General features: G+C 46.3%; 2 protein-coding genes across 4 annotated transcripts in view; both read right to left on the bottom strand.

Annotated features, from left to right (window-relative positions):
- The window catches only part of GLB1 (galactosidase beta 1), a 130,240-nt gene extending 108,316 nt beyond the window's left edge, over positions 1-21,924 (bottom strand). The window contains exon 1 of one of the 2 annotated variants that reach the window (XM_027523667.1): positions 21,710-21,924. In XM_027523667.1, coding sequence (XP_027379468.1) covers positions 21,710-21,781 — 72 coding nt within the window. In that variant the 5' untranslated portion in view covers positions 21,782-21,924. The remainder of the gene's footprint in view (positions 1-21,709) is intronic. The other variant, XM_027523668.1, reaches the window with a different exon arrangement.
- On the bottom strand, positions 16,732-21,702 carry TMPPE (transmembrane protein with metallophosphoesterase domain). 2 transcript variants are annotated; one of them, XM_027523670.1, is made up of 2 exons: positions 21,414-21,702; positions 16,732-19,611 (listed from the first exon to the last, which is right to left on the bottom strand). In XM_027523670.1, exon 2 carries the CDS (start codon positions 19,500-19,502, stop codon positions 18,168-18,170), a length of 1,335 nt encoding a protein of 444 aa, XP_027379471.1. In that variant the 5' UTR covers positions 19,503-19,611; positions 21,414-21,702; the 3' UTR covers positions 16,732-18,167. The 2 variants fall into 2 exon arrangements, with proteins under 2 accessions (XP_027379471.1, XP_027379470.1); XM_027523669.1 differs by lacking the exon at positions 21,414-21,702 and adding an exon at positions 21,078-21,384.
- Positions 21,925-23,423: the final 1,499 nt, after the last annotated feature.

Below are 23,423 nucleotides of genomic sequence, written 5' to 3'. Positions count from 1 at the left end.
CTCCAGGCAAGAATACTGCAGTGGATAGCCATGCCCTTCTCCAGGGGATCTTTCTGACCCAGGGATTGAACCCAGGTCTCCTGCATTGCAGGCAGATTCTTTACCATCTGGGCCACCAGGGAAGGCCCATGTAAAGTTTACCTTAAAGGGAAAAAGGCTGAGTAATACTCCATTGTGTATATGTACCACAGCTTTCTTATCCATTCATCTGCTGATGGGCATCTAGATTGCTTCCATGTCCTGGCTATTGTAAACAGTGCTGCGATGAATATTGGGGTACACGTGTCTCTTTCCCTTCTGGTTTCCTCAGTGTGTATGCCCAGCAGTGGGATTGCTGGATCATAAGGCAGTTCTATTTCCAGTTTTTTAAGGAATCTCCACACTGTTCTCCATAGTGGCTGTACTAGTTTGCATTCCCATCAACAGTGTAAGAGGGTTCCCTTTTCTCCACACCCTCTCCAGCATTTATTGCTTGTAGACTTTTGGATCGCAGCCATTCTGACTGGTGTGAAATGGTACCTCATAGTGGTTTTGATTTGCATTTCTCTGATAATGAGTGATGTTGAGCATCTTTTCATGTGTTTGTTAGCCATCTGTATGTCTTCTTTGGAGAAATGTCTATTTAGTTCTTTGGCCCATTTTTTGATTGGGTCATTTATTTTTCTGGAGTTGAGCTGTAGGAGTTGCTTGTATATTTTGGATGAAACTGGAGCCTATTATACAGAGTGAAGTAAGCCAGAAAGAAAAACACCAATACAGTATACTAACGCATATATATGGAATTTAGAAAGATGGTAACAATAACCCTGTGTACGAGACAGCAAAAGAGACACTGATGTATAGAACAGTCTTAGGGACTCTGTTGCAGAGGGAGAGGGTGGGAAGATTTGGGAGAATGTCATTGAAACATGTATAATATCATGTATGAAACGAGTTGCCAGTCCAGGTTCGATGAACGATACTGGATGCTTGGGGCTAGTGCACTGGGACGACCCAGAGGGATGGTATGGGGAGGGAGAAAGGAGGAGGGAGGAAGGTTCAGGATGGGGAACACATGTATACCTGTGGCGGATTCATTTTGATATTTGGCAAAACTAATACAATTTGTAAAGTTTAAAAATAAAATAAAACTTAAAATAATTAAAAAAAAAAAAAGGGAAAAAGGGCTCTAAACAAATATTGACCTTTAGGTAATGATTTATATGCTGATATATTTCAGAGGAAGTACACTTATGTCCACAACCGACTCCCAAATGCATTTCCAAAATAAGACAGAGTTGATGGATGCAGTGAGGGATGGAGGGATAGACTGACAGTAACATGTTAATGGGAGAATCTGAGTGGTGAGGATATGAAATGTTTTCAACTCTCTGTATGTGTGAAAACTTTTCCAAGTGAAATGTTAACACAAATTAAAAAGCTGGGTCAGGAAGAATTGGATAAAGGTGGTCAAAAGGCACAAATTTCCATTTACAAGGTAAGTACCAGAGATGTCATGTACAATATGATGACTCCAGCTAAGAATGCTGCAGGATCTATAGGAACATTGTTAAGAGAGTAAATTCTAAGAGTTCTCATCACAAGGAAAAATTTTCTTTCTTCTTTCTTTCCTTTTTATTGTATCTGTACGAGAAGAGGGATATTACCACCTACTGTGGCAATCATTTCACGATATGTAAATGAGTCAGGCATCTTGTTTACCTTAAACTTATACAGGGATGTATGCCAATTATTTCTCAATAAAACTGGGGAAAGAAATAAGCTTAAAATGTGAACTCAGGGGACTTCCCTGGCAGTCCGGTGGTTAAGACTCTGTGGCCCCAATGCACAGGGTGTGAGCTCAATCTCTGGTCAGGGAACTAGATCCCACAGGCCACAACTAAAGATCCCAAGTGCCGCAACTAAGAGTTGGCATAGTCAAATAAATATTTTTAATTAAAAAAAACACACATCTACATCAGCTCCTGTGGATAGTCCCTTGGGAACTCATCGTACTGTATGCTGATAGGGTCTCATCTCAAACTCATCCCTCAAGTCTTTGAGACTTCCCATCCCAAAGTCACTGTGGATGGTGACTGCAGCCATGAAATTAAAAGACGCTTACTCCTTGGAAGCAAAGCTAGGACCAACCTAGACAGCGTATTAAAAAGCAGAGACATCACTTTGCTGACAAAGGTCCCTCTAGTCAAAGCTATGGTTTTTCCAGTAGTCATGGATGGATGTGAGAGCTGAACCATAAAGAAGGCTGAGCGCCAATGAATTGATGCTTTTGAACTGTGGTGTTGGAAAAGACTCTTGAGAGTCCCTTGGACTGCAAGAAGATCCAACCAGTCCATCCTAAAGGAAATCCACCCTGAATATTCATTGGAAGGACTGATGCTGAAGCTGAAGCTCCAATACTTTGGCCACCTGATGCAAAGAGCTGTCTCATTGGAAAAGATCCTGGTGCTGGGGAAGACTGACAACAGGAGGGGAATGGAGAGCCAGGATGAGATTGTTGAATGGCATCACTAACTCAATGGAGCAAACTATCTCCCTTTGAGCAAACTCCAGGAGATAGTGAAGGACAGGGAAGCCTGGCGCACTGCAGTCCATGAGGTCACAAAGAGTTGGACACGACTGAGGAACCAGAGATCAAATTGCCAACATCCTCTGGATCATCAAAAAAGCGAGAGTTCCAGAAAAAGATCTAATTCTACTTTATTGACTATGCCAAAGCCTTTGACTGTGTGGATCACAACAAACTGGAAAATTCTTAAAGAGATACCAGACCACCTTACCTGCCTCATGAGAAATTCATGTACCTAACATCCCAAGTTCATTGACCTAACATTCCAGGTTCCTATGCAATATTGTTCTTTATAGCATCGGACTTTACTTCCATCACCAGTGACATCCACAATTGGGCGCTGTTTTCTCTCTGGCTCCATCTCTTCGTTCTTTCTGGAGTTATTTCTCTACTTTCCTCCAGCAGCATACTGGGCACCTGCAGACCTGGGGAGTTCATCTTTCGGTGTCATACCTTTTTGCCTTTTCCTACTGTTTATGGGGTTCTCAAGGCAAGAACACTGAGGGGGTTTGCCATTCCCTTCTTCAGTCGACCACGTTTTGTCAGAACTCTCCACCATGACCTGTCCGTCTTGGGTGGCCCTACACGGCATGGCTCATAGTTTCATTGAGTTAGACAAGGCTGTGGTCCATGTGATCAGTTTAGTTAGTTTTCTGTGATTGTGGTTTTTATCCTGTCTGCCCTCTGATAAGGATAAGAGGCTTATGGAAGCTTCCTGGTGGAAGAGACTGACGGTGGGGGAAACTGGGTCTTGTTCTGATGGGTGGGGCCATGCTCAATAAATCTTTAATCCAATTTTCTGTGAGAGACTTTGTACTTTTGGGCTCCAAAATCACTGCAGATAGTGACTGCAGGCTTGAAATTAAAGATCCTTGCTTCTTGGAAGAAAAGCTATGACCAACACAGACAGCATATTAAAACACAGAGACATTACTTTGCTGAAAAAGGTCCATCTAGTCAAATATATGGTTTTTCAGCAGTCATGTATGGATGTGAGAGTTGGACTATAAAGAAAGCTGAGTGCCAAAGAACTGATGCTTTTGAACTGTGGTGTTGGAGAAGACTCTTGAGAGTCCCTTGGACTGCAAGGAAATCCAGCCAGTCCATCCTAAAGGAAATCAGTCCTGAATATTCATTGGAAGGATGATGCTGAAGCTGAAACTCCAAAACTTTGGCCACCTGATGTGAAGAACTGACTCACTGGAAAAGACCCTGATGCTGGGAAAGATTGAAGGCAGGAGGAGAAGGGGATGACAGAGGATGAGATGGTTGGATGGACATGAGTTTGAGCAAGCGCCAGGAGTTGGTGACGGACAGGGAAACCTGGCATGCTGTAGTCCATGGGGTCGCAAAGAGTTGGACACGACTGAGTGAACTGAACTGAACTGAACTGGACTGTAGCCCGCCAGGCTGCTCTGTCCGTGACATTCTCTAGGCAAGAATACTGGAGTGAGTTGTCATTCCCTTCTCTAGGGAACCTTCTTGACCCAGGGATAAAACCTGGGTCTCCTGCATTGCAGGCAGATTCTTTACTGTCTGAGCCACCAAAGAAGCCTGTTTTACTTCTAGGACTTCCCTGGTGGTTTTACTTCTGGGGCTGCTGCTGCTAAGTCGCTTCAGTCGTGTCCAACTCTGTGCGACCCCATAGACGGCAGCCCACCAGGCTCCCCCACCCCTGGGATTCTCCAGGCAAGAACACTGGAGTGGGTTGCCATTTCCTTTTCCAGTGCGTGAAAGTGAAAAGTGAAAGTGAAGTCACCCAGTCATGTCCGACTCCCAGAGACCTCATGGACTGCAGCCCACCAGGCTCCTCCGTTCATGGGATTTTCCAGGCAAGAGTACTGGAGTGGGGTGCCATTGCCTTCTCCTGGTTTTACTTCTAGAGGAATCCAAATTAAGACAATTTGTTCCAGAAGCGGCCTAAACAGCAGATCCTCATGATGCTGAGTCTGTACCTGGATTTCTCATTTCCTGTACGTCAAGACAGCAGTGAGAACCCTGAAGTAGTGCTAAGTGGAGGGGGCAACAGCCTCTGGTATGCAAACGCACGCACCGAGGCCCCACCCGTACAGGACTGGGAGGAGACACAGGCAGATAGGAGCTGGCGTCTGCCTTAGCTTTCCCTGTGGGATGGGGCTGAAGGACGGGGTGCTGGTAATTGTAAGGACTTTGAGCTTGGCTGGCTTTTATTAACCGATTGGCAGTTTTGAAGAAAGACTGGCTGACAGGCTCAAATCATGCGTACATGGAGGGCATTCTGTGAGTGCTAGAGGCTTCCGTGGCAATGTTGAAAGAGACCTACATCTCCTGCCAGAAAGATAAGGCCAGGACTTAATGGGGTAGAGGGGAACATGGTGTGCGGATCTCGAGGGGACGGAACACAAGGAGGAGAGAGGGGAATATATGGACATGGCTCACTCTCCCAAGATTCGTGAGCTTTCATCTTGGTAAAGGCATTCAATCCAGTCCCTTGCTGTTGGAACCGGGTGCCTGGGAACTCGGACTTGATGTTGACCTATAGGAAATGAAGTGAGGTGCCAGGACTGTGTTGCAATCCTCAGGAACGTGTGAGACAGCTCTAAGAGATGAGAAGGTAAAGCCGGTGACCATACACCCCACCATCTGCCTACACTCCCAAGCCTGGCCAGATAACGCGCCCTTCCATAAGGAAGGCCACAGGGAGGAGGCCCTGGAGACCTCAGGTCCCCTGAGGGCTGTGCTCTGTGGGTAGGCAAGGGCAGAAGACACTCCTTTGTGTCTCTGAGGGTGATGAAGTGCTGACATACCCAAAGAGGGGCCACCTAACCGCCAGTGGCCGGTGGACATGATCACCATCTCTATGACTGGTGGCAACTGGGGCGTGTTGACAGAGATGACCTCAGGCATGGGCTCAGAAACCACAGCATTCCGAGAGGGTGAGACAGTTGGGCAGCCAGTGGGGCTCCAGCTTGATGTGTCTCACAAGAGACAAAAAAATCAGTCACTCATGAACAAACGGCTGAGGTCAGCCACCACCATGGGAAGTCACGACTCCTTCATCCAGGCCCCAGCTCTGAGGCGGGAACCGACAGATGGAAGGGAGGATCCCCTCGCGGAAGGGCCCTGTGATGCCACCCAAGTACACATGATAAAAACTCCTTCCCCAGTGGGACTTAGGGCACCTTTGTCCTAAGGAAAGGGCACCCTAGACCCTGTGAGGCCTGTCCAATGCAGTCTGGGCTGACAGTGATACCAGGGCTCCTGAAATGCTGCCATCCCCGCCTTGTTGCTCTTTGGGAGACCACAGGAAAGGACCACGTCCTTTTCACAACAAGTCAGAGGACCTACCCGATGGCAGTGTCACCAGTCATGAGTGTAAATTGGGATGGTTTCCCCAATGGCTCAGAAGTAAAGACTCCACCTGCAATGCAGGAGATGTGGGTTTGATCGCTGGATTGGGAAGATCCCCTGGAGAAGGGCATGGCAACCCACTCCCGTATTCTTGCCTAGAGAATCCCATGGACAGAGGAGCCTGGTGGGCTACTGTCCACAGGGTCAGAAAGAGTCAGACACAACTGAGTGTGCACTCAACTTACTTAACAACCTCCAGAACCTTCCACCTGAGTTAGAGCCCATGGTTGGGGGAAGGACCAGATGATTGTCCTGGAGCTACCCACTGCCCACCTCCACCTAAGAGAAATCTGAACAAGCCCACAGTTCCCCCTGAAACTGAAGATTCCTGGTGCCTCTTCCACAAACTCAGTGGACACCCTCACCACATCCGCAGTCAGATCACCTGTGAGCCCTGCCAGAAACAGGCTGGTGCGGGGAGACCACTTGTTTAACCGAGCACCAGCCCCAGGGGTGGCCGTGGAACGCCAACACCGCCGCTGGCATGTGTGACTCACTAAAAAGCATCAAAAGCAGTCTGTGAGTGGGCGTGACAGCAGGGCACCTTTTTTCTCTTCCTCCAGGGATCTTGTACCTGCCCTGCTCTGTCCCCTGAGACCTTGACTGCCAGGATACTCTCTGAGCTGTCACGGCAGTCAAACAACAGCATGTTGTTTAGACCTGGGGAGCAGTGACAAGTCTCTGAAGGAAAGCTTAGAAAAGCAGCAAATGGGGGGATTTCTCTGGTGCTCCAGTGGTAGATCCAGCTTCTAACGCAGGGGACGTGGATTCAGTCCCTGGCCCCCGAAGTAGGACGCCACAGGGCAAGAAAGCCCATGCCACAGCTAGAGAAGCCCATGTGCTACAAGGAAGACCCTGAGTGCGCAACTAAGACCTAACTCAGCCCAACAAATTTTAAAAAAGTTTTTTAAAGGGGGATAACACGGACAGATGCAGAACCAAGAGACGTCACCTAAGAGACCGCCTCTAACTGGTGCCTGTCAGAGCCAAAGTCAACAAGGAACATCTACCTCATGGCTCCAAAGTGACCCCTCTCCACGCTGAAGGACCTGAAAGGATCCAGCTTACTAGAGCCAGCTTCCTTAATCTCTGGGCTGTGGCACCACGAATGGGAGTAAGACAATCGAGGAGTGGGGAGAGGAGAAAGAGCGAAAGCTGTCTTCAGAGTTTACTCCCTCCAGATACATATAATGGAAAATCAGCCTTCTGAGCAAATTCCACCCCTTTTAAATAATTAGCACTGGAACCAAATACTGAAGAGTCACAGTTTTATTTCACATGCATTCAGGTGTGGGAGCATCAGTATTTACAATGCATGAAGTCATAGCACTCACTCAGGAATTCCAAGCAAGTCAAAGCCCACGCTTTTCCGAGCCACCCCCACCATCCCCAACCAATGAACACACTGCATGCCATACTGGAGAAAAAGAAAGCCAGAGTACAAGTAACCCCAGTCCAAGTACATCTCAGGTAACTCATACTGTCCAGTACAACAGTTTTAAAGTTATTGATAATGTTTAAGATTATTTCAGTGGTAAATAAGCCTTTCTTTTAAAAAATTAAACATCACATCAGTATTTACATCACCAGGTAATGCGAACATGCCTCAAGTTTCCTAATCCTCAGGGCTAAAAATGATTATATTTGCATTATTAGTGCACACTCCTCAACCTGAATAAAGAAAGAAAAGGAGATCAGCGCTATCACAGTTATGGGTCATGCTGATTATGTGAAGATACTTAAGTTGCTCACTATAATTCGGTTAAGCACCTCTTCACGGACCTCCATCCCTAACCCCTACACACCCTCTCAACCTACCCCAGAGGCCCCACAGCCTGGAGAATCCCTGACATGAGCTGCTCAGCTCCAGGGTGACAGAGACACAACCCTCCTAGGCTGATAGTACCCCAGGGGTGAGGGAAATGGGATTAAGAGAAGGGGAGAAGACAGGGGTGGGGGGTGTTTCCACTCACGGGCTTTCCCAGATCCCTCAGTTCACAGAACAAGGAGAAAGAGCAGCAGTGTTGCAGACAACTCTGAAACACACTTCCACTGTGCCAGAGCGGGAGTTCTTTCAAACATCGAGCCTCATGGAAGCATCATTACTTCAGACAGGCTGGAGGAGCAAAACCGCCATAGGGAAGGAACAGTGATAACCAATATGGATCTGGAGGAATCTGTGAATGATCTGCTACAGCTTATGTATTTACTCATTTTATTTATTTATGCCTGTCTTATTTCAAACAGATTTTTGTTCAGCCTTCCAAATGACCATGGATAGAAAGAATACATTTCAGTGGAAGAGGAAGGAAAAATGGCAGAATAGAAAAGAAATGAGCACAGTTGAGGATCAGTTCCCTATCCTCCAGGACTCACAGACATTTACAGATTTAATTCTACCCGCTCCTCTCAGAGAAGAGGGAAGTGCACATTTCATTAATTTTAAATAAAATTTAAAAATTAAAAAATATACAATAATTTTTAAAAGTTAAAAACAGACCTAACTTTCCACAGAGGAAAAGAATCAAGTCAATTTGAAATAGTATTTTAACTAAGGATAAAAATATATCTTGAGCTGCATTAAAACAAACAAACCTGCATCCAGTAGATTTCATCCTATTAACATTTCATGACTATTTTGAATTCATAAAATACACAATATGATACATATGTAATTATATTGCGTTGTTAGGAACCAAAATTTTCAATATAAAATAGAAGCAAATATAAAATCAAAGAAAGGGGGTACTCTTTCTGCCCCCTTCTGATGCCTATGTCAGAAGCTTTCTCTATCTCCTTTATACTTTAATAAAACTTTACTACACGTTTTCTGCTATGCTTTACTAACTCTACCGTGTGCTTGTGTGAATGAATGGCACGCCCTGCGTGAAACAAGTAAGGAGCTCTGCTCTGCAGTTCCACGGTGATCTCATAGGGCTTATGGCAGAAACCTGTCGGGGCGTTATACCGACCTGCCAATGCCAAGAGGCACCCAATGTCTCCTTCGGGAACCGACCAGAAATGGGCAAAGCGTGTGGACCGAACTCTCCTTTCTCGGTCAAACTTTTCGGTCTCTTTGACCATTTCATAACTCCTTGGGAATAAAACTTTACTACACACACACACACACAAAAAAAAAATCAAAGAAACTTAATTAAAAATCCTATAACCAGAAAATCTCTTACCTTCCACTCAATTTTGCTATGAACATAAAACTGCGTTTTCCTTTTTATAAAAAAAAAATTTATTTCCCAGCAGTAGCCACAGAAACAGCTTAGAAATGACAATAGCCGGTAGCACTTAGCTCATCTAGTCCCTTAAATTATAGTCTCTAAATATTTCCCATTAAAAGAACCCAGGGCTCCTTAAGAAATTACTTAATCCAAGTCTGGGTAGAATATATACAAAATAGCCCTAAACCAATCAATAACTATTATCAACAACAAAATTACATACAAGCCAATTTGAAAGGGCTCCTACTGGCTGAAGATGGGCTATTTTGAGCAGCAAAAGATTTAAGATTTCTCTGGATTGAAACACTTCAGACATGTAAAAATAGCCAAATTCAGCATACTCCCTCTCACACAAAAGAAAAGCATTTTGGTCATCCTCAAAGTTTGCTGGGGTATCAGTTCATTATCCTGAAAACTGAAGACTGAAGGGGAAGAATCAGCATCTCTCTCGCCTTTGCTACAGACTTTTTCAGAATAACCAAAAAACTGATGAAGAGAATTCTTTGTAGATAAACCATAGCTAGTAAATACAGAAGAAATGATGTGATTAAAAATCCTCATTTTGGGGGCTGATGGCCGAATTATACCTCTTTTTGGTCACACTGTGTGGCTTGTGGGATCTTCGTTCCCCAATCAGAGATTGAACCTGGGCTCTGGAGCAAGAGCTCAGAGTCTTAACCACTGGACTGCCAGGGAATTCCCAGGATTATATTTCTAAGTGCCACAAAAATGCCTTCAAAATACAGAACTGAGGTAAAAGAAGCTTCCATTGTCTCTTGAATACATTAAAGCCAACTAATTATTCCTAGAAAGCCTACTTGGTATTCTGGCCTACTAAATTCTGTATTAAATGTATCAAACTTAAAAAATCACCATTTTACAGTCTCTATTAGACTAATGACTTCAGGCAACAATCATCAATGATTCCTGAAACCTTAGATGAAAAGATGATGTGCAACTTTCTGGTGGTGGGGCCAAGCTGACAACACCTGATCAACCTCAGCCTCACCGAAAACAGTGGCGTCTTCCTACCAAAAAGGGCAAAAGTTGAACGTGAATCTGTCCAGCTTGTAGCTCTAACTTTAATAGATGTCCACCTCTATCTGTTTACAGAAAATATGAAGGATAGTACATGTCAAACACCACCACAAATCCAAAATGTAGGAAATACCAAGATATAAATCCAGATAACTTGAATAAATAAATGACACAAAATAAGAAGAGAAGATATCTTAAAGACTTAGAGAGACTTATGAAATATATCATATATAGACCTTTTTTTTACCTCCTGATTCAAACAAAAGAATTATAAAGTGACACAATTCCTCAAGAAATCAAAGGGAAAAACTAAACCTCAAGCTAACAGAAGGGAAGAAATACTGCAAATTAATGTAGGAATAAGTGGCTCAGGCAGTAAAGAATCTGCCTGCAAAGCAGAAGACCCAGGTTCGATCCCTGGGTCAAGAAGATCCCCTGGAGAAGGAAATGGCAACCCACTGCAGTATTCTTGCCTGGAGAATTCCAAGGACCGGGGAGCCTGGCGGGCTACAGTTCATTGGGTCGCAAAGAGTCAGACACAACTGAGCAACTAACACTTTCACTTTTTAAGTGAAATAGAGAATAGAAAAAAAAAATCAATGAAAGTAAGAGTTCATCTTTTAAAAAGATCAACAAAATGGACAAATCTTTAGCTAGATTAAGAAAAAAGAGATAAAACTCAAAATTAGAAATGAAAGAAAAAATACTACAACGGATGCTACAGAAATCAAAAGGATTACGAGACTATTATGAACAACTGTATGGCTATAAATTGTGTAACAATACAACCTACCAAGAAACATACAACCTACATAGACCGAATCAGGAAGAAATAAAAAATGTGAACAGACCAATAACTAGTAAAGAGACTGAATCAGTATTGAAAATCTCAAAGAAAAACCAAGAACCTGATGCTCTGAAAGTGAAAGTCAATCAATTGTGTCCAACTCTTTGTGACCCCATGAACTATACAGTCCATGGAATTCTCCAGACCAGAATACTGGAGTGCGTAGCCTTTCCCTTCTCCAGGGGAATCTTCCCAACCCAGGAATCGAACCCGGGTCTCTTGCATTGCAGGCAGATTCTTTACCAGCTGAGCCGCAAGGGAAACCGAGGAATACTAGAATGGGGAGCCTGTCCCTTCTCCAGTGGATCTTCCTGACCCAGGAAATGAACTGGGATCTCCTGCATTGCAGGTGGATTCTTTACCAACTGAGCTAGGGAATTCTACCAAACATTTAAAGAATAATAATGCCAATCCTCCTGAAACTATTCAAAAAATTAAAGAGGAGGGAACACTTTTATTTATTTTTATTTTTTATTTTTTGGAGGGAACACTTTTAAATTCACCCTATGAGAACAGCATAATCCTGATATCAATGCTAGATAGGACATAACAGAAAAAAGAAAACTACAGGCCAATATCCCTATCCTTGGTTAATACTGATGCAAAAATCCTCAGCAAATATCAGCAAACTAAATTCAGCAATTCTTTTTCTTTCTCTTTGGCTGCACCACTTGGCTTGTGGGATCTCAGTTGCCTGATAAGGGGTTGAACTGGCACCCTCAGAAGTGAAACCGCCAAGTCCTAATTACTAGACTGTGAGGGGTTTCCCTTAGCAACTCTTTATATCAGTATATCATGACCAAATGGGACTCAGAACATAAGAGTGATTCAACATATGAAAATCAATGGGTTGCACCACATTAACAGGTTGAAGAACAAAAACATGATTGCTTCAGTTGAGGCAAAAATCTATTTAGCAAGATTCTATACCTTTTCATGGAGAAGGAAATGGCAACCCACTCCAGTGTTCTTGCCTGGAGAATCCCAAGGACAGGGGAGCCTGGTGGGCTGCTGTCTATGGGGTCGCACAGAGTCGGACACGACTGAAGTGACTTAGCAGCAGCAGCAGCATACCTTTTCATGATAAAACACTTAAACTATGCTGCTGCTGCTAAGTCGCTTCAGTCGTGTCCGACTCTTTGTGACCCCATAGATGGCAGCCCACCAGGCTCCCCCGTCCCGGGATTCTCCAGGCAAGAACATTGGAGTGGGTTGCCATTTCCTTCTCCAATGAATGAAAGTGAAAAGTGAAAGTGAAGTCACTCAGTCGTGTCTGACTCTTCACGACCCCATGGACTGCAGCCCACCAGGCTCCTTCGTCCATGGGATTTTCCAGGCAAGAGTACTGGAGTGGGGTGCCATTGCCTTCTCCATTAAACTATGAATAGAAGAAAATTACCTCAACACAATAAAGGCCATATATGAAAATCAACAGCTAACATCATACTCAATATGAAAGACTGCAAGTTTTTCTTTCATGATCAGGATGCACATTCTCACCACTTCTAGTCAAGATACTAATGGAAGTCCTAGCCAGAGCAACAAGGCAAGAAAAAGAAAAAAAAGACATTCAATTGGAAAGGAAAAAATAAAATTATCTCTGTTCACAGATGACACGATCTTACGTGTAGAACACCCTAAAGAGTCTCCCCCAACCCCCATACACAAACAATTATTAGAACTAATAAATGAATTCAACAAAGTTGCAGAATATAAAATCAACATACAAAAATCAGCTGCATTTCTATACATTGACAAGAACAATCCAAAAAGGAAATTAAGCAATTCTAATAAAAATGGGATCAAAAAGAATAAAATGCTTGGGAATAAACCTAACAAAGGAGGTGAAAGACTCATACACTGAAAACTACAAAACACTACTGAGATTTACACAGACTCACATAAAGGGAAAGACATCCCGTGTTAATGGGTCAAGAGACTTAGTACTGTTAAAATGTCCGTATTACCCAATGTGCTCTACGGAGTCAGAGTAATCTCTGTCAAAACATCAACAGCATTCTTTGCAGAAATGGAAAAATTCACCCTCAAGTTCATATGGAATTTCAAGGAGCCCCAAATTGCTAAAACAATTTTGGAAAAGAAGAACACTGGAAGACTCATACTTACTGATTTCGAAAGATATTACAAAAGTATAATAATAAAAACAATGAGTTACTGATATAAAGACAGACAAATAGACAACTGGAATAGAATAGAGGGGCGTGAAATAAACCGTCATGTATATGCTCACCTGGTCATCAACAAGGGAGCCCAGACTACCCTGGGGAAAGGACAATCTCTTAAACGAAGTTTTGGGGAAACTGGATATCCACAAGCAGAAGAATAAAATTGGATCCTTACTTTACGCCATATACAAAAATAACTCAAAACAGATTAAATACCTAAACATAAAACCTAACAATTAAAACTCCTCAAAAAAAAAACCATAAAACCATGGGGGAAACTTTATGATATTGGGATTGGCAGTGACTGCTTGAATATGATACCAAAAACATAGGCAACAAAATCAAAATAGACAAATAGAATACAAAACTTAAAACCTTTTTCACATCAAGGGATACAATCAATACAGTTAAAAGTGAGTTTATGGGAGATAATACTTGAAAATCATATATCTGGTAAGCGGTTTATATCCAGAATATATAAAGGCCTGCAACTCAAAAACAAACAAACAAAAAAATCAAATACTATGACTTACAGTGGGCAAAAGACCTGAATAGACATTTCTCTAAAGATGCTATGCAAATAGCCAACAAGCATATGAAAACATGCTCAACATTACGAGTCATCAGAGAAATGCAAATCAACACCCACAGTGAGTTTGCATGTCACACTACCATCAGAAACAAACACAGATGATACATTTGGGTGAGGATGCAGAGGGACGGAAACACCGTACTGCTGGTGGGACTGCCAAGTGGGCCAGCTGCTATGGAAAGCGGGATGGAACTTCTTCAAAACGTGAAAAATAGGACTACTACATGACCCAGCAATGCCATTTCTGGGTATATATCCAAAAGAAGAGAGAGCAGGGTCTCAAAGAGACATCTGCACACCCATGTTCAAGTAGCACTATTCACAACAGGCAAGGGGTGAGAGTGATCCAGCTGTCCACAAGTAAACAAAATGTGGTAGATACATTGCAACATTATTCCGCCTTAGGAAGCAAGTCTTGGCACATGCTACAATATGGATGCACCCTGAGGACATTATGCCAAGAGAAACAAAAGACAAATAATGTATCATTCTGCTTATAGGAGGTACCCAGAGTAGTCAAATTCATAGAAACAGAATGTGAAGCGGGAGTTACCCGGAGCTGGGGGCGGGTAGGGGCATTGTTTAATGGGTACAGAGTGTTAGATCTGCAGATGAAAAAGCTCTGAAGAGCTGTTGTACATCGATGTGAATATACTTAACACCACTGAACTGTACACTTAAAAAATCACTAAGATGATAAACTTTATCTTACGTGTTTTTTTAAATCACACACACAAAAGACAATTGAAATGATCAGAAAAAACCTGAAAACTAATCCTTATCCAGTTAACTGCATTTGAATCCTATACTTACCTATAATAGATATAGCTACTTAATCCTCAGATAGTGGAAAAAAACACTCTTATTAAGAGGTAGAAGACCTATTATAGCTTCTAGCCCCAAGTCTCCTAACTATTAGACAATATTCAAGAATCACTATGAATTTCATCAGATATAACAGCATTATGGATATGCTTTTTAAAAATTGATTCATACTGAAGTATTTTAGGGCGAAATCACATTTTCTAAGATTTGTCTTAATATACTCCGGACAAAAACAAAGAGTGTGGGGCTGGGGTAGATGAGAAAGAACAGGGGAATAGTCACAAGTGTTGAAGCTGGGTGATGGGCACATAGAAACTCAGTTGCTGTTTTCTCTACTTTATACTTTCAAATTTTCCCAGTAAAAGACTTTAAAAAGAATAAACAAAATAAGAGGGGAAACGGATAGTTGGATGGATGGATGTTTGGAATAAACAGCAGTAGGATAAATGTACTGAGATTTTCCAACAATAGTATCATACTACACATGCTACTGTTAATTTTTAGAAAGTTTTTTGTTTAACTTGCATTTAACAGATGTATTTAAAAAAAAAAAAAAAAAACTAGAATGAAATTGAAAGCCTTTTCAAGCTTCAAGTAAATGTTTCTCACCACCTCCCCTGGCCTCCCCTGGCAATAAATAAATCAAAGAAGGTAAATGAGCAAAGAACGGGGGAACATAGGCACCCGGGGGCCGTGGAGAGAGGCCACACATGCCTCTCCACAGATCATATCTGAACAGAAATGGAGAAATTTCTGCTCGGAAAGCTTCCCCCATAAAATCAAGGAACACAAACCAAGCGTGAGAAGGTGTTGCTGACTATTCCTTGGGCACAGAAGAGGGACCTGTCCTGTTTCTGTTAAGACAGGAATCAGTCAACCAAGGACCTCAGAATAAGGATGCCAGGGCACAGGACCAAAAAGTACCAGCACTCAAGGGGAAGAGAAGAGACAAAGCTGCAAGATGAAAAACAGGACTGACGCAAGTAAATTCCAGCCAGCTCAGGCACTGGAAGGAAAGATCCCCAGTTAAGAAACCAATGGAATAATACTTGTTGGAGCAGGAGAGACGCACACGGCCTGTTGCATCGTAAGACGGAAGACAAATGGCACAACTAACACAGACTGGGGGATCCAAACCCGGGAGTCAGAGAGCCAGGGACCCCAACTGGGGTCAGGCACGAGGGGGTGAGAGGCTTTGGAGGAGCGGCCTTTCTGAGACAGGGAGAGGTGGGGAGCTTGAGTGGTGCCACGGAGAGGGGAGTCAGAGAACTTGAGCTGAGCTGGGCACTGCCCAGGGCAAAGCACTTCCCCCTCCCACGACCCCACCATCTGCAAAATGTGTTCAAAGAAAGGCTCTCCAGGGTCCCTTCCTTGGTTGTAGGTAAGTTTTACTCCAAACATACTCCTGACTGTAAGAACGATTAAACACAAGAGGGTAAATAGTAAGGAAACCACTGAAATCTCCATGCAAAGATGCATTTTAAACTTGGCTGCCTGGAAACAAGGGAGGTGATCTTCAGGATCCCCCAAGGTTCCACTGACCAAGAACAGAGGCAATTGACACTTGCCTGGGAAAATGGAGAAATGCCCTGGCCAGGCCCTGCCTCCCTCCCAACAGGGAGACAAAAAACAGGCAGAGAGGCAGAGGAAAGCAATGCCAGCAGTTGCTGCTCTGACAAACCACTGGGCATGGTACCCACTCCCATTCCCTAGGAGTGGCTGCTCCACCGTTCTCTGGGCACCTGGTACCAACAGTATCACTGCACACCTCATGGGATGTTTTAAAATTGGCAACATCAAGTGCTTCCTTGTGACTGAGCCCTGGCAACTGCTGCACCACGTGTTTTTTTGTTTTTGTTTTTTGCACCACGTTTTAATACCCTCCCCTCAAAACAATCTTGAGGTACATACAGTAATTATCCCCATCTCAGGGTGAGGGAAACTGAGGCTCAGTGACGTCAAGTTTGCCCAATGCTGCCTGACAAGTGAGCAGGAAGGTGAGGAGCCCCACCCCACCCCAGTCAGAGGTCACAGAAAGATTCCCAGTGAGGCCTTTTTTATTAGGATTTATTGCTAGCCCGGGGTCACAGGGTCCCCTGCCTCCGGCACAGAGGCCAGCCAGTGGGGTCAGGGCTGCTCCTGACTTATTGACCCCTGCCTCTTTTTCTGTGGATCCAGCACAGAGATGGCCATCTGGTTCCATGACCAGAGCGCAAGGATAACTCTGATGGGGTCAGCTGGCGAGGAAGGATAGACCAGCATCCCAAAGGCAGGATCCCCAGGGAGGAAAGGCCCCTGCCACTCCCCATGCAAGCCTCAACCTCCCCATTGGGAGGGCGCGAACCTCCATTTCTAACCCCAACCTGGGGTGGAGGGTGTGGTCTTCAGTTTCCTGGCTGCCCCTCCCGTGTAATAGTTGCCCTACATTGAAACTGTCTAACCCCCCTTCAGGGCCCATGTAGTTATGAACTGAAATCAGCCTCAAAGAGAGCACTTGGAAAGGACATTAGGTTCCAGGCCCTTCTCGTTACATTGTTACTTGTGTTTGAACCCTGTTCTCACCTGTAAGGATACAGGCAGTGGGAAGAATACTTCTGTTGGGAGGCAGAAACCTGGCTGTCAGCCCAGAATCTCCCACGACCCCTGCAGGGTTGCCAGTGCCCTAACTTCCCTTTGCCTTAGTGTCCTCATCTCTCAGCAAGGGCGAGTTGCCTGTCCCTAATCACTCCATCCAAGTGTGGTAATACAAATGCAGTTAAGGTTGGCAAACACCCTCTGAATTCTAGGCAGCAGCACCATGACCCCATCTCGCAGTGCTCACATCCTTCCACTCCACCCCCAAGCCCAAAGGTCCAGCAGCCAGTTAGACAGCATCAACCAAGGCCCAGAGCAACAGGAGGAAGCCTGTATTCCAGACGGTTTGGCTGATGCTCTCAGTAAAGGTGACTCTGATAGAACTCAGAGGGAAAAGTAAACCCTCTTCTCCAGCAGCCAGAGGGGCCTCCATCTTGCCTGTTCTCCCAGATTACCTAGCCCCACTGCCCCTTCCCCAGAAAGCTCAGGATCACTGATTTCTGGAAACTGCTTAAGTCCAAAAGATTTTTAGAACACCAAGAGCCCCTTCCCTATTCCACTTGCCAGGGACATCCCTATTCAGCAACCCCTGTTTTCAGGGCATCCTTGTGAGTTCTGCAGAGGAGGAGGGCTTACTCCACACCATTTGGAAAACAGATGTCCGTCCTTACACGTTATTTAGTGGCCTCACAAATGCGTACGAAAAAGCAGGTGGTCATCTGCAGAGTTAACCTCCCTGGACTTGCCAGGTAGCCCCAGCACAGATCACAGTGCCAGCCAGTCTTGTGACAAGTGTGGGTTGGCAGGGGAGGCTGGGGGGAGGGGTAGATGGATGGCCTGCTCTGCAGAGGGATGGGGACAGAGGACAAGGGCGATGAGGAGGCAGGCGCTTGGGGCGCAGACAGGGGTGGGGTCAGGGAGCCGGCTGCAGGATGAGCTGGGTAATTTCTGCCCTGCTGCCCAGACGCATGGGTATCCCATAATAGGCCGTGCCCGGGCTCACATATACAAATGTAGTCTCGGCCACCTGGTAGAGACCAGCAAAGAAGGGGTTCAGGAGATAGGCTGCCACGTTCAAGGGGAAGATCTGCCCAGCATGTGTGTGCCCAGAAAGGATCAGGTTAATATCTGGCCGGGCCTGGAGGGCTCTCTTAGCAGCCAGGGGCTGGTGAGCTAGCAGGATGGTGGGGTGGTCTGGGCTGCAGCCCTCCAGGGCCTTCTCCAGGTCCATGCCATGGCCAGTGTAGTGCAGGATGTTCGCTTCGATGTCATCCACCCCAGCCAGGCAGATCCAGTCGTCGTCCTCCCGGTGGGCCCCGGTAGCAGAAATCCTCACGTTCTCATTGTGGAGGGGCTGAACGTTCAGGGACATCAGCAGTGCAAACCAGTTGCTGACATCCGACGTGTAGTACTCATGATTGCCCGTGACGAAGTAGGTGCCCAGGCGTGAACGCAGCTGGCCCAGAGGAGCCACGGCCGTGCGCAGGACAGAGGCTTCAGAATCGCACAGGTCGCCCACGATCACCGTGACGTCCGGCTCCAGCGTGTTCACCATCCTTACGAACATGTCCATCTTGGTCCTGCCCACCGTGGGACCCAGGTGGATGTCCGAGAGGAGCACGATCTTGAGGCTGTTCATGGAGGGGGGCAGCCGATGCACGGGCACCTCCACAGTGGTCACCGCTGGGGGCTGGGCGGCGTTCAGCAGCCCCACCACGCTGAGCACAGTGGTTACCATCACTGCCAGTGCCGGCCGGAGGGCCAGCTTCCTGGTCTTGTCAAGGCTGCCCACCGCCCTGCCGGCACGCCAGGCCAGGAGCTGGTAGGCCTGCTCCATGCCGCTGAGGACACAGAGGAAGCAGAGCATGATGACATACGCCCCGAGGCAGGTGTAGGCAACCAGGGAAAAGAGATAGGGCTCCTCGGCCACTAGAAAGATCATGGTGAAGAAGCTGGAATGCGCTAGGGCCAGGAAGGCAGCGACGACCATCTTCCAGAGCTGGAAGCAGGCTGACTCTGCAGCTGGGGAATGCCTGAGATTGCTGACGGTGCTACGCCAGATGTAGATGGAGCCGAGCAGCATGAGCGAGTTGACAAACAGGGCGAGCTGCAGGCGGAACAGGCATCGCCAGGCCCTGAACTCCAAGCTCTCCGCCAGGTAGGACCGGGAGACAATCATGGACACGAAGACAGTGCCGGCAGCCAGGGCGGCCTTTGCGCCCAGGGACAGCTGCCTGAAGATCGCCATTGCCTCAGCTCCTAAGAGGATACCCCGCCAGCTCTGTGCGGGTGAGCTCTGGAAGGTGAGTTCCTTAGATAGGACAGTGGCCAAGGACAGGTTTCCAGGTCAGCTCCTCCTGCAACCAGGAACCGGCGTCAGCTTTGTGGGATATGAGAGCTTTCTTGTCCCCTGTCAAAACCTGAAAGCCACTTACATCTGCCCAACCAGCCTTGAACCCAAGCCACTCAAGTACCAGTCAGCTGCACACTATATCAGTGAACTACAAATACATCTTGTAACAGGATGGGCAGTGTCACTTTCTTACAGTTCTCTGCATCTTTCAAGTATTTCCACAACATGTATATGAACTTTTATAATAAGAAAAACATTATTCTAAATCAGTGGTTCTCAAAGTGTGGTCCAGGGAGACCCTTTGGCTGTTGGGGTTGGGGGGGAAGGAGGGGGGTGTCCCCTGACTGTTTTCAAAAACAGTACTAAGCCATAACCATTCTCTCATGAGTGTACAGTGAAGTTTCCAGAGGTTACATGACATGTGATATGGCAAAACTGAATGCAGAAGTAGCTACGAGCATTCAACAGTCCTCTATTAAGACAGACATGAATGGATACAAGTATACATATGGCTGAGTCCCTTTGCTGTCCACCTGAAACTACCACAACATTGTTAATCAGCTATCCTCAATACAAAATAAAAAATTTAAAGTTTGAAGAAAACAAAGTCTAATATCAAAAAAAAAAAAAAACACATGAGAGATTTGCAAAATGTACAATGTCACTTTGTGCCCTAAAAACTGGAGAGAACAACTTATTTAAAAAATATATATATATATATTGTTTATTAACATATAGTTTTAAATGTTCTAACTTCTAGGACAGTCACAGTTTGAGAACCGCTGTTTTAAAGTGTAAACCAGGAAGCCATGGAAAGCTAGTCTGCTGGTATTTTTTTTCAGCTGTAGGCCAAGAAGGGAACTGAGGCAACTGACATAAAGATTCCTGGGGTGGAGCCAGTCTCCTTGTTGGTTCTCATAGCTGGCTGGCTCCCAGACAAAAAACTGCAAGGGAACTACAGACCTGGATAGACAAAGGTTAGCAAATATTCATTTGAGGTGACCTTTTCCCAATAAGACCCAAAACGAAAATATTTTCAGCAGTTGTTTTCCAAGTAAAATTCTCAACCTTGCTTTTAGATAAATGTAGGCCTTTTTTTCTTTTTTCTGCTCTAGGCACTTTATAAAAAGCCTCTTATCAGAAGGTGTAATTTGCAAGCCAAGTTCACCAGCTTCTACTTATAAAACAAGCCCCAGACTCAGCCCACCGGAACTCTGGAGGAACCAAAATTAGTTCCCAGAAAGTGTAGAGAGAAAGGCGCCCGTTTCAAGTCCCCACTCTCACCTCCCAGCTCAGATCTCCCCACCCCCACCTTTCCAAGGCCAGGATGCTGACCTGCACAGGAGCGATCCCGAGTTCCCTAGGCCCCTACCTTAGCTCTGCCGGGTAGACTGAGGCTGTCCTTCTCCCGAAATCGTGAACGACTCTCCCCCCAGCTCCCCGCCTCCCGCGTCCCCGCCCAGCACACACCTCGCCCGGCCAGACCTCCCTCCAGCAACGCTGGCGGCCACCTGCAGCACGCCCCTCGCCCACCGTCAAACGCTGAAGCTCTGAAAAATCCAAGCCTTAAAAGTAGGCGGAGGGAAGTAGCGAGACGGGCAAGAGACGTCCTCAAAGAGAACACCCCGAAGGTAATTGATCCAATGTTCCCATTGCTGGGGCCTCTCGTGACCCCACTATTCTCCTTCCGGAGCGCTCCACAGAGCGCAGGCAAGAGAGGAGCGCCAAGCCCGAGCCTCCGGCGCCCTCCAAGAACGCGCGCTACTCAGAATCCCACTCCCGGAAACCCGCAAAGCTGGAAAGCACCTCATCTCAGCCTTTGGTTGCATCGATAAGGAAGTGGCTTTCGGCGACAGAGGCGGCAGGAGCGGAACTCACAAGCGACAGAGCTACTGGTAAGGACGAGCGCCCCGCCCGGCCCGCCTCTGACGGGAGGGCCGGCCCACTGCCTGAGCTTCCCCGGTAGCCGGGCGGGCCCGGGCGTGCCTCGGGGGTCCCAGGACCTCCGCCCTGTGGGGACCCAGGTGGCCGCAGCCCCAGCCCGGTTCCCCGCCAGCGTTTTCCCGATTCATCATTTGTGCGCGGGGGTCCTGTGGACTTACGTGCAAACCACGCGCAGAGCCCAGCAGCAGCGGCACCAGCAGCAGAGCGAGGAGGCGAACGACCCCCGGCATGTCCACTGTCGGGCCTCCCGGCTCTGCAGTCAGCCAGGGCAGCCGTTCGGTGTCACTTGACCGAGGACCGGGGGCCTGGTCCCGCCCCACGCCGCCTCCGCCCCGCGCCCCGCCCCGCCGCCGCAGCCGCGGAGCCCGGAGCCAGGGTAGCCGAGAGCCTGGGGCCACACGCGGCCGCGTGACTGCAGGGCAGTGTTATCTGACCTCGGCGGGCCTCCGCCTGAGGGAGGAACCTTTTGCAAAGACTCAGGAGTACTCGCTGTCAGCGGCTTGATAACGCACCTCCGGTTTGGACTTTAACAAGGGTCTCCTTGCTCCCCGGCTTCCTGGACACGACAGAAACGGAGCAGTTAAACCTAAGTGACTAGATGGATTCTCAGCTTTTCATAGGGGCAGTCTGGAAAACAACCAGGGGTCCGCCAAGTGTGGTCCCTGATCCAATCTTCTATCTGGTACGTGTTAGAATGGGAAATAACGAGTCCTCGCCTAAGAGATAACCCTAGGAATAGGGTCCAGAAATCTATTTTTACCCCTCCAGGTCATTCTGACAGCACGCAAAGCTTGAGAACCATTCTTCCAGGTTACTGATACATTAAGAGATGTGGTTCAACTGTGGCAAAATCTTCAGGAATTCCAGGCAACCCTCAAGGCACCCGGGTCTGCGGAATTTTTATTTCATGCTGGGTTTTGAGAGATAGAAGTACCAACAGCTCCCATCTTTCAGTTTTGCACTTAAGCCACTCAACATCCCTGTGATGCAAGCAGATCTGTCAAGTGGCCGTGCAATATCTAGTATGATCTCTTTTCTACACTTGGGGAAAGGGAGACTCTACTGTGAGTTAACAGTTAACTGTGAGCAGCAGTCCAGGACTGCTGCTGCTGCGGCCAAGTCGCTTCAGTTGTGTCCAGGACTGCTGGTTACCCCTAGATCTGAACCTAAAGTTGTCTTTTCCTACCTGGTTGCCAAAACTCTCTGCAAATCCCCCCTTTGCATCACTGCACTTTAATCAACTTTAATCAAAACTGAGTCTCAGAGGAAGGTGCCTTTAGGGAAATCGCTTTCAAATATATATATGTATATATATTTTCCAGCTTTATTGAGTTACGATTAACATTCTACTGTTGTGGAATCCGGAATCACAGAACACGACGATGTGGAGTACCGTTTATTACTGCCAGCAGGTCCCAGGGAATCAGTTCCCAACAAGGACTTCGATGGTTCCCAGAGGCCGGGTTTTATAACCATCCCCCCCCAACCCCCACCACGTGAGTGGTTACATGTTAGCAACCTCTTTGTTGTATAGGACTGAGTTTTACAACAAGTAGGTGCTAGGAGAACAAACAATTAAGGTTAAATGTGGGGAACAATGCTTATACATCAAGGGGGGATATCTCTATGGTTAATCTAACAGGGGCAGCCTGACCTCAACTACAGTCTCCGTTTGCCATCTGTATGGAGCGAAGTCTCCAGGATACCTGGTTTTTATTAGCAATGGTCTTCTCATTCTTGGGCAGGGTTCAGGCCCAGTTATTTACATCCTGTCTTTAAGACAGATGACAGGCTTTAAAATGGAGTCTCTCCTTCTTTCCTCACACTGGCCCCAACACTACAAAAATCACTCATGTTAAATGTATTAACTTG

Source organism: Bos indicus x Bos taurus, chromosome 22 (assembly GCF_003369695.1).
Source record: "Bos indicus x Bos taurus breed Angus x Brahman F1 hybrid chromosome 22, Bos_hybrid_MaternalHap_v2.0, whole genome shotgun sequence".
NCBI lineage: Eukaryota > Metazoa > Chordata > Mammalia > Artiodactyla > Bovidae > Bos > Bos indicus x Bos taurus.
This window is presented reverse-complemented; position numbering and strand designations above follow the sequence as displayed.

Bases quoted from the DNA above. Each gene is read 5' to 3' on its own strand.
- TMPPE (XM_027523670.1), bottom strand. From the start codon at position 19,502: ATGGCGATCTTCAGGCAGCTGTCCCTGGGCGCAAAGGCCGCCCTGGCT.